General features: G+C 39.6%; 3 protein-coding genes across 3 annotated transcripts; 1 reads left to right on the forward strand and 2 right to left on the reverse strand.

Annotated features, from left to right (window-relative positions):
• Nucleotides 1-759: 759 nt before the first annotated feature.
• On the forward strand, nt 760-2,043 carry LOC117295966 (branched-chain-amino-acid aminotransferase-like protein 2). Its single transcript, XM_033778786.1, has one exon. It carries the CDS (start codon nt 813-815, stop codon nt 1,647-1,649), a length of 837 nt encoding a protein of 278 aa, XP_033634677.1. The 5' UTR covers nt 760-812; the 3' UTR covers nt 1,650-2,043.
• A 3,237-nt stretch (nt 2,044-5,280) lies between these two features.
• Nucleotides 5,281-6,426, reverse strand: LOC117295279 (branched-chain-amino-acid aminotransferase-like protein 2). Its single transcript, XM_033777834.1, has one exon. It carries the CDS (start codon nt 6,360-6,362, stop codon nt 5,514-5,516), a length of 849 nt encoding a protein of 282 aa, XP_033633725.1. The 5' UTR covers nt 6,363-6,426; the 3' UTR covers nt 5,281-5,513.
• Nucleotides 6,427-8,938: 2,512 nt separating this feature from the next.
• On the reverse strand, nt 8,939-10,084 carry LOC117295888 (branched-chain-amino-acid aminotransferase-like protein 2). The gene has a single exon (XM_033778675.1). The coding sequence runs from the start codon at nt 10,018-10,020 to the stop codon at nt 9,172-9,174; it is 849 nt and encodes a 282-aa protein (XP_033634566.1). The 5' UTR covers nt 10,021-10,084; the 3' UTR covers nt 8,939-9,171.
• Nucleotides 10,085-11,120: the final 1,036 nt, after the last annotated feature.

Here is an 11,120-nt window from a genome sequence, read left to right on the forward strand (position 1 = left end):
GTGTGACCGCGCAACACCAAATGGTCTTGGAACCAAGACTAGAATGGCCGCTGTTAATGGACCTAAAAACAGCGGTTAGCCTCCAATATCATAAGGCCATTACACGCAGTAAAGACCGTTTGGTTCCTCACGCTGTATTCCCTAATAAATAAACGAACAAGAACATCTACAGTCGATCGTACCAGCAAGTTCTACCGTTTATCTTTATTCTCTGAGGCGTAAACATCAATGCTGGTTTAACAGTGACCACAAAAAAAACCTTCATTGTTTTTAACAGTGTCCGTTTCAAGCAACTTGCTGGTGCAAAACTGCATGTAACTCATCAAGCCAAACATAGTTTAACATCACCATGGTATTTCATAAGAGATGTTGACGACAACGTTCTCAATGTCTCATTTTGTCACACTTTCATCCCTATTTAACAACAACAAACTATGTCAGCTACGAAAACCAGGTGTTCGTGAGTGATGACATCAAATTGTGAAGGAATAAAATTGTTCACGTCCTTTCTTGTAGTTTAGGAGTTAGGCTTTTTCTACATTCCGTTTACACAGGAGGGGGGGGGGGGCAATGTCAATGGCGTCACACATGACGAATCAATCAAAAAGAATTCCACGTGTATAAATGCTCTAGAAATGATCTATCCAGTACAGAGCAATAATTATGCTGGTTTAAAAAATGCGCGTATTCATAGATGCATGTACTTTAAAAATAGAACACAGTTCGGTAGTAAATGGCATTTCACAGGGATCAGTGGCAGGCAACGTTCCCAACATCACAGTGTCACATTCACTCATAATCCTAAAAACAAAATGGCGAACGAATCCACCCGAACCACCCGTGTGATGCTCTGGAGTTCCCCGCGTAGCCTGTCTACGGCATTCACCAGAGCTATCTTAGAGCTGGGCAACGTGGAGGTCTTCAACGAGGAATTTGCAGCCGCGTATTTCTTCGGACCAGAGAGGGTCGGGGACATCTACAGACCGAAGCTGTCACCGAACCACTCATTTAAGTGGGTGAAGGAGCGCCTGGAGGCAGACTACCCGGGTAAGGTCGGGGTGTTTGGCAAGGACTTCGCCTACCCGATTCTCCCTCGTCTTGAGATGCTACCCAAGGGATTTTACCATACGTTCCTCGTGAGGGACCCGGCTAAAGTCTTCATTTCTCTCAAGCCTCGTTTCGAGGCTTCACGCATCAGTATGGCCTTTTCCGGAACATCTGATCTGAAACAATGTATCCCAGTGAAAGGCTACACATATAAGGAGCTTCGAGAGCTTTATGAGCACGTCAAGGGGCAAGGGCTGCCGACGTTAGTCCTGGACGCCGATGATCTGCTAGACAAGCCTGTTGAGATGATGCGTTATTACTGTCAGACCACTGGTCTACCCTTCAAGGAATCGATGGTAACATGGAAGCCAGCTAACTGCCGGGATCTCAACTGGCACTGCTGCCGAGCTTTAAGATTAATGAACTGGTTAATGCAGTGGTACGAGGGTGCTTTGAAGAGCTCGGGATTCAAGAAGCCTTCTGCACGCCATATTGATGTGGAGTCGCTCCAACCTGATGTGAAGTTGGCCATTGAAGTGAGCCAACCTCACTATGACTTCATGTACAGTCAGCGTGTACAACTCGATTCAACGGGGAAGTGACTTCCAATACTTGACACTGTCAAGATTTGAAACAAGTAAACATTAATGTAACGGAGAAGTGACTTCCAATACTTAAAACTGCCAAAATTGAAACAAGTTAACATTAATGTATACTCGTGCATTACTGTCAGTAGTCAGTCTCATGGATTCATGACTGGAGGACTCTTTGCGGGATCGACCCCTGATATGATATAATTGTAAGTGTATTTCCTATGATCACCTTTTTAAAGTATTGTTAAGTTTAACTAATCTTTTTATAGTAGTGCTTATTCTTAACTTTTTTAATTTCGCGGTTTGTGGTTTTAACTATTGGCTGGTCCATTTTGTGGTTTATATTTTTAGAAATCTTTTACGCTTTTTGGTTGTTTTTGCTCTTGTTTACAGCTTTTTTTAATGTGTACAGCGCCTTGGGGTCCAGTCATGGATGTAAGGCGCTTTATAAGCGTTTATTATTATTATTGTTATTATTATTATTATTATTATTATTATTATTATTATTATTATTATTATTATTATTATTATTATTATTATTATTATTATTATTATTATTATTATTATTATTATTATTATTATTATTATTATTATTATTATTATTATTATTATTATTATTATTATTATTATTATTATTATTATTATTATTATTATTATTATTATTATTATTATTATTATTATTATTATTATTATTATATTATTATTATTATTATTATTATATTATTATTATTATTATATTATTATTATTATTATTATTATTATTATTATTATTATTATTATTATTATTATTATATATTATTATTATTATTATTATTATTATTATTATTATATTATTATTATTATTATTATTATTATATTATTATTATTATTATATTATTATTATTATTATATTATTATTATTATTATTATATTATTATTATTATTATTATTATTATTATTATTATTATTATTATTATTATTATTATTATTATTATTATTATTATTATTATTATTATTATTATTATTATTATTATTATTATTATTATTATTATTATTATTATTATTATTACATTATTGTGGTGAAGAGATTAGCATTGTTGATAATAATTAACATAATGGCATTGTGTCTTTGTTTAGCGTGGGTTTTCATTTGGCAGACAATGACACAATGAATGTTAACACTGTCAAGATTTGAGAATTTAACATGAATGTTGTTTCATGGATAGGCAGAGCACACTCTTTTAGATCGTTGTTTAGTTATCAAGATTAAAGCTATTTGTTTTAATGGAACAATTTTTGGCTTCAATTTGAGCAACCAGTTGTTATCTACCACAACTGTTACAGTCTAGAGGCAAGAAAGTAATGTCTGCTTTGAACCCAGAAAACAGAGCGTCGAGCTCAATATAAATGTTGGTAGGGCCTCAAAATACTCTATAATTATAATATTGAGCACCCCGCAAGGGTTTCAATGAAGACCTATGGGTGTTGGTGACCTCCAACTTGATGTATTATGCACGACATTTGGCCCTAGAAAAACGGTCGTATTTGCTGGGAGGTGTAGGGACATTTTCGGGATTGATGCTCGAACGTTTGGATTCATAACACAGTGGTGTAGGGGTGTTTTGCCTGGGATGAAATAATTCGATGGACACTGGGACTCCCAAAATCCAGTTGAGCAAAGGATTAAAGTTCAAGAATCAATGAATAGTTTCCTTTTAGTGTTAAATACTGTGAGACTTTTTAGTATTGTTCGTGTATTTGTTAAATAGTTTGCATAAATCTGCACTGTATGCTGTGGAAGTTTAGTATTGTGCACCTGTACTTGGCGTAACTGTAGTAGGGCGCCCTCATTGTATGGATCGAAAAGAGGTAGCTCGTTACCTCGAACATCTCGGGTGCGTTCCAGTTGCGCAAACTTACAGCAACCGTTTGCGCAAACGTTGTTGATCGTTCGAACGATTGGTTGCATACTTCGTGATTCCAGTATGGCGGCACTCTGTATTGAAGATGGCGAAAGTGCGTACGTATTTTTGTGGGTTTTTTCTGCTGTATTGAAGATAAATTTTAAGCCTGTTTCGAACATAAAGAAAACAATTATATTGTTAAGTTCTATGTGGTATTTCAACAATATTAGTATGTTTGTGGCAAGAATATAATATCATCTGCTTTGTCCGCTATTTTGAAAACTACCCACCTCCGAAGTACGTTCGCCTGTTGGTTGCCAACGTAAGCCAACGGTGGCGGCGCACAACTAGTTCCACTCCAAAATGTTGGCGAACGTGCGCAAAATGGTGCCAACCGTTGATGGGCAGACACTGGCCTTTAGAGCCTGTCAGTTTCCTGCCAGATGTACCTTTGACAATACGCTTGCTGTAAGTACAGAACTCCCTGCTTCCCTAAGCGCCGATGTAAGCACAGAATTCCCTGCTTCCCTAAGCGCCGATGTAAGCACAGAGTTCACTGCTTCCCTCAGCGCCGATGTAAGCACAGAATTCCCTGCTTCCCTAAGCGCCGATGCTGTGCTTACGGTCAGCAGAGCCATGAAATTTGTCCCAGGTCTGTAGTTCGTAATAGTGTTAATATTTCTTATAGCTCATCACACGTTTGTGGTATCAAACAATTCATCAGTCTCGCTAAAGAAACAAAAACAAAGGTAGATTTATGACCACAAAAACCACAAAAACTTCTTACAAATCTGGTGGTGAAACATGTGTTTCTGCTGTATTTATTAGCAAATTTATGGCTACGTTTTAATCGGAATACTTCTCCTGGTGGTATGGGTGACTGTACAAACAAAGCAATTAACTTCATCAAGCATGCACGGCAGTGGACACTATTGGTAATTACTCAAAATAAGTATTAGCATAAAACCTCACTTGGTAACGAGTAATAGGGAGAGGTTGATAGTATAAATCATTGTGAAAACGGCTCCCTCTGAAGTAATGTAGTTTTCCACGAATTTGATTTCGAGACCTCAGATTTAGATGTTGAGGTCTCGAAATCAGCATCTGAACGCGCACAACTCCGTGTGGCAAAGGTGTTTTTCTTTCATTACTGTCTTGCAACTTCGATGACTAATTGAGCTTAAATTTTCACAAGTTTTTTATTTTATGCATAATGTTGAGATACAGCTAGTGAGAAGACTTGTCTTTGACAATTATCAATTGTGTCTCGATTGCTTTAAAACAATTGTTTTTAACAATACATACCAATATTTACCCCCTTCTTTTCTTTTTTCTTTTTTTAAAGATTCATTCTCTGCCTTTCCCCGTTTCAAAAAAAAATGCATTGGGCTTCGTGCAGATAAGACAGTGGAGAAGCAGTGTTTTCTTTTTACTTTGTCGCTTTCATAAGAAAGATTGTTAATACCTTTTTGGTTGTTACTGAAAATATAATATTAGCGTATTAAAAACTTACTTGGAACAAGCAACGGAGAGCTGTTGACAGTATAAAACATTGGGTGAAACGGCTCCCTCTAAAGTAACGTAGTTTTTGAGAAAGAGGTAATTTCTCAGTGACATAATTTTATCTGGAAAAGTCTTCAGTACTGAAGCCATTTATAGGCAGCTAAAAGTACACGCATATTGTGCAACATGTGTGTTTTTTCCTTTCATTATCGTCAATTGAGTACAAATTTTCAAAGATTTTCTATTTTATGCATGCATGTTGGGATAAACCAAGTGAGACAAATGATCTCTGACAATTACCGAAGGTGTCCAGTGCCTTTAATTAAAAAGAATTCCAGCTGCACACAGGAATCCCTTCCTAATAACATAAACACCATGCCGGTTTATTTTAGTTATTATCAAAAATCCTACAGTTCTCTTCAACACATAATGTCCTCCATCATATAGTACGTGACACCGACTACTGATCTTGACAGTGTTACTGTTGTTAATTATTGGGTGCCACTTCTCCGTTTGCATCTAATTGTACACGCTGACTGTACATGAAGTCATAGTGAGGTTGGCTCACTTCAATGGCCAACTTCACATCAGGTTGGAGCGACTCCACATCAATATGGCGTGCAGAAGGCTTCTTGAATCCCGAGCTCTTCAAAGCACCCTCGTACCACTGCATTAACCAGTTCATGAATCTTAAAGCTCGGCAGCAGTGCCAGTTGAGATCCCGGCAGTTAGCTGGCTTCCATGTTACCATCGATTCCTTGAAGGGTAGACCAGTGGTCTGACAGTAATAACGCATCATCTCAACAGGCTTGTCTAGCAGATCATCGGCGTCCAGGACTAACGTCGGCAGCCCTTGCCCCTTGACGTGCTCATAAAGCTCTCGAAGCTCCTTGTACGTGTAGCCTTCCACTGGGATGCAATGTCTAAGATCTGTCCCTGACACGGCTCTACTGATTCGCGAAGCCTCGAAGCGAGGCTTGAGCGAAGCGAAGACTTTAGTCGGGTCTCTCACGAGGAACGTATGGTAAAATCCCTGAGGTAGCAGCTCAAGACGAGGGAGAATCGGGTAGGCGAAGTCCTTGCCAAACACCCCGACCTTACCCGGGTAGTCTGCCTCCAGGCGCTCCTTCACCCACTTGAAGGAGTGATTCGGTGCCAGTTTTGGCGAGTTTCGGTCCTGGATCCTCTCTGGTCCGAAGAAATACGCGGCTGCAAATTCCTCGTTGAAGACCTCCACGTTGCCCAGCTCTAAGATAGCTCGTGTGAATGCCGTAGACAGGCTACGCGGGCAACTCCATAGCATGACACGGGTGGTTTGGTTGGATTCGTTCGCCATTTTGTTATTTAGGATTGTGAGAACAACTCGGTCAATGCGACACTGTGGCGTTGGAAATGTTGCCTGCAACTGCTCCCACAGTGAAATACCATTTACTACTGGACTGTGGGTTTTGATTTATGAACTCATGCATTTAGTAATACATGCATTTTTTGTAAACCAGCATAATTATTGCTTTGTACCGGATACTGTTGAAAACTGTGATTTTGTGAGGGTTGAACTGGTCTAACAACCACAGCTCAGAGAGTAACAACATTGTATAACTTGCTGGTACGTCGACGCCATATATACATTAGAACATAGATTCAATGGTTCATGCAGTTATTCTATAAAAGATATACTGATGACCTCCCTCTATAGAAAAACAATAACATGGACAAATTTATGACTGTATTTCAATCTTAGAACTTTTACTGGTTGTTTGAGTACCACTGTACAAATATCCAATATCGATGCACAGGTAGACATTCCCTGTAGAAACCTACGGGAATGTCCAATATCCAATATCGATGTACAAGGTAGAAATGTAGGGGTGTTTTGCCTGGGATGAAATAATTCGATGGACACTGGGACTCCCAAAATCCAGTTGAGCAAAGGATTAAAGTTCAAGAATCAATGAATAGTTTCCTTTTAGTGTTAAATACTGTGAGACTTTTTAGTATTGTTCGTGTATTTGTTAAATAGTTTGCATAAATCTGCACTGTATGCTGTGGAAGTTTAGTATTGTGCACCTGTACTTGGCGTAACTGTAGTAGGGCGCCCTCATTGTATGGATCGAAAAGAGGTAGCTCGTTACCTCGAACATCTCGGGTGCGTTCCAGTTGCGCAAACTTACAGCAACCGTTTGCGCAAACGTTGTTGATCGTTCGAACGATTGGTTGCATACTTCGTGATTCCAGTATGGCGGCACTCTGTATTGAAGATGGCGAAAGTGCGTACGTATTTTTGTGGGTTTTTTCTGCTGTATTGAAGATAAATTTTAAGCCTGTTTCGAACATAAAGAAAACAATTATATTGTTAAGTTCTATGTGGTATTTCAACAATATTAGTATGTTTGTGGCAAGAATATAATATCATCTGCTTTGTCCGCTATTTTGAAAACTACCCACCTCCGAAGTACGTTCGCCTGTTGGTTGCCAACGTAAGCCAACGGTGGCGGCGCACAACTAGTTCCACTCCAAAATGTTGGCGAACGTGCGCAAAATGGTGCCAACCGTTGATGGGCAGACACTGGCCTTTAGAGCCTGTCAGTTTCCTGCCAGATGTACCTTTGACAATACGCTTGCTGTAAGTACAGAACTCCCTGCTTCCCTAAGCGCCGATGTAAGCACAGAATTCCCTGCTTCCCTAAGCGCCGATGTAAGCACAGAGTTCACTGCTTCCCTCAGCGCCGATGTAAGCACAGAATTCCCTGCTTCCCTAAGCGCCGATGCTGTGCTTACGGTCAGCAGAGCCATGAAATTTGTCCCAGGTCTGTAGTTCGTAATAGTGTTAATATTTCTTATAGCTCATCACACGTTTGTGGTATCAAACAATTCATCAGTCTCGCTAAAGAAACAAAAACAAAGGTAGATTTATGACCACAAAAACCACAAAAACTTCTTACAAATCTGGTGGTGAAACATGTGTTTCTGCTGTATTTATTAGCAAATTTATGGCTACGTTTTAATCGGAATACTTCTCCTGGTGGTATGGGTGACTGTACAAACAAAGCAATTAACTTCATCAAGCATGCACGGCAGTGGACACTATTGGTAATTACTCAAAATAAGTATTAGCATAAAACCTCACTTGGTAACGAGTAATAGGGAGAGGTTGATAGTATAAATCATTGTGAAAACGGCTCCCTCTGAAGTAATGTAGTTTTCCACGAATTTGATTTCGAGACCTCAGATTTAGATGTTGAGGTCTCGAAATCAGCATCTGAACGCGCACAACTCCGTGTGGCAAAGGTGTTTTTCTTTCATTACTGTCTTGCAACTTCGATGACTAATTGAGCTTAAATTTTCACAAGTTTTTTATTTTATGCATAATGTTGAGATACAGCTAGTGAGAAGACTTGTCTTTGACAATTATCAATTGTGTCTCGATTGCTTTAAAACAATTGTTTTTAACAATACATACCAATATTTACCCCCTTCTTTTCTTTTTTCTTTTTTTAAAGATTCATTCTCTGCCTTTCCCCGTTTCAAAAAAAAATGCATTGGGCTTCGTGCAGATAAGACAGTGGAGAAGCAGTGTTTTCTTTTTACTTTGTCGCTTTCATAAGAAAGATTGTTAATACCTTTTTGGTTGTTACTGAAAATATAATATTAGCGTATTAAAAACTTACTTGGAACAAGCAACGGAGAGCTGTTGACAGTATAAAACATTGGGTGAAACGGCTCCCTCTAAAGTAACGTAGTTTTTGAGAAAGAGGTAATTTCTCAGTGACATAATTTTATCTGGAAAAGTCTTCAGTCCTGAAGCCATTTATAGGCAGCTAAAAGTACACGCATATTGTGCAACATGTGTGTTTTTTCCTTTCATTATCGTCAATTGAGTACAAATTTTCAAAGATTTTCTATTTTATGCATGCATGTTGGGATAAACCAAGTGAGACAAATGATCTCTGACAATTACCGAAGGTGTCCAGTGCCTTTAATTAAAAAGAATTCCAGCTGCACACAGGAATCCCTTCCTAATAACATAAACACCATGCCGGTTTATTTTAGTTATTATCAAAAATCCTACAGTTCTCTTCAACACATAATGTCCTCCATCATATAGTACGTGACACCGACTACTGATCTTGACAGTGTTACTGTTGTTAATTATTGGGTGCCACTTCTCCGTTTGCATCTAATTGTACACGCTGACTGTACATGAAGTCATAGTGAGGTTGGCTCACTTCAATGGCCAACTTCACATCAGGTTGGAGCGACTCCACATCAATATGGCGTGCAGAAGGCTTCTTGAATCCCGAGCTCTTCAAAGCACCCTCGTACCACTGCATTAACCAGTTCATGAATCTTAAAGCTCGGCAGCAGTGCCAGTTGAGATCCCGGCAGTTAGCTGGCTTCCATGTTACCATCGATTCCTTGAAGGGTAGACCAGTGGTCTGACAGTAATAACGCATCATCTCAACAGGCTTGTCTAGCAGATCATCGGCGTCCAGGACTAACGTCGGCAGCCCTTGCCCCTTGACGTGCTCATAAAGCTCTCGAAGCTCCTTGTACGTGTAGCCTTCCACTGGGATGCAATGTCTAAGATCTGTCCCTGACACGGCTCTACTGATTCGCGAAGCCTCGAAGCGAGGCTTGAGCGAAGCGAAGACTTTAGTCGGGTCTCTCACGAGGAACGTATGGTAAAATCCCTGAGGTAGCAGCTCAAGACGAGGGAGAATCGGGTAGGCGAAGTCCTTGCCAAACACCCCGACCTTACCCGGGTAGTCTGCCTCCAGGCGCTCCTTCACCCACTTGAAGGAGTGATTCGGTGCCAGTTTTGGCGAGTTTCGGTCCTGGATCCTCTCTGGTCCGAAGAAATACGCGGCTGCAAATTCCTCGTTGAAGACCTCCACGTTGCCCAGCTCTAAGATAGCTCGTGTGAATGCCGTAGACAGGCTACGCGGGCAACTCCATAGCATGACACGGGTGGTTTGGTTGGATTCGTTCGCCATTTTGTTATTTAGGATTGTGAGAACAACTCGGTCAATGCGACACTGTGGCGTTGGAAATGTTGCCTGCAACTGCTCCCACAGTGAAATACCATTTACTACTGGACTGTGGGTTTTGATTTATGAACTCATGCATTTAGTAATACATGCATTTTTTGTAAACCAGCATAATTATTGCTTTGTACCGGATACTGTTGAAAACTGTGATTTTGTGAGGGTTGAACTGGTCTAACAACCACAGCTCAGAGAGTAACAACATTGTATAACTTGCTGGTACGTCGACGCCATATATACATTAGAACATAGATTCAATGGTTCATGCAGTTATTCTATAAAAGATATACTGATGACCTCCCTCTATAGAAAAACAATAACATGGACAAATTTATGACTGTATTTCAATCTTAGAACTTTTACTGGTTGTTTGAGTACCACTGTACAAATATCCAATATCGATGCACAGGTAGACATTCCCTGTAGAAACCTACGGGAATGTCCAATATCCAATATCGATGTACAAGGTAGAAATTCACTGTACAAACCAAACCTACGGGAATGTCCAATATCCAATATCGATGTACAAGGTAGAAATTCACTGTACAAACCAAACCTACGGGAATGTCCAATATCCAATATCGATGTACAAGGGAGACATTCACTGTACAAACCTACGGGAAAGTCCAATATCCAATATCGATGTACAAGGTAGAAATTCACTGTACAAACCTACGGGAAAGTCCAATATCCAATATCTATATAGTAGGTAGAAATTCACTGTACAAACCAAACCTACGGGAATGTCCAATATCCAATATCGATGTACAAGGTAGAAATTCACTGTACAAACCAAACCTACGGGAATGTCCAATATCCAATATCGATGTACAAGGGAGACATTCACTGTACAAACCTACGGGAAAGTCCAATATCCAATATCGATGTACAAGGTAGAAATTCACTGTACAAACCTACGGGAAAGTCCAATATCCAATATCTATATAGTAGGTAGACATTCACTGTACAAACCTACGGGAATGTCCAATATCCAATATCGATGTACAAGGTAGACATTCACTGTACAAACCTACGGGAAAGTCCAATAT

Source organism: Asterias rubens, chromosome 10, assembly GCF_902459465.1.
Source record: "Asterias rubens chromosome 10, eAstRub1.3, whole genome shotgun sequence".
NCBI classification, from domain to species: Eukaryota; Metazoa; Echinodermata; class Asteroidea; order Forcipulatida; family Asteriidae; genus Asterias; species Asterias rubens.

Excerpts from the sequence above, each read along its gene's own strand:
- LOC117295966 (XM_033778786.1), top strand. The coding sequence starts at position 813 with ATGGCGAACGAATCCACCCGAACCACCCGTGTGATGCTCTGGAGTTCC.
- LOC117295279 (XM_033777834.1), bottom strand. The coding sequence starts at position 6,362 with ATGGCGAACGAATCCAACCAAACCACCCGTGTCATGCTATGGAGTTGC.
- LOC117295888 (XM_033778675.1), bottom strand. The coding sequence starts at position 10,020 with ATGGCGAACGAATCCAACCAAACCACCCGTGTCATGCTATGGAGTTGC.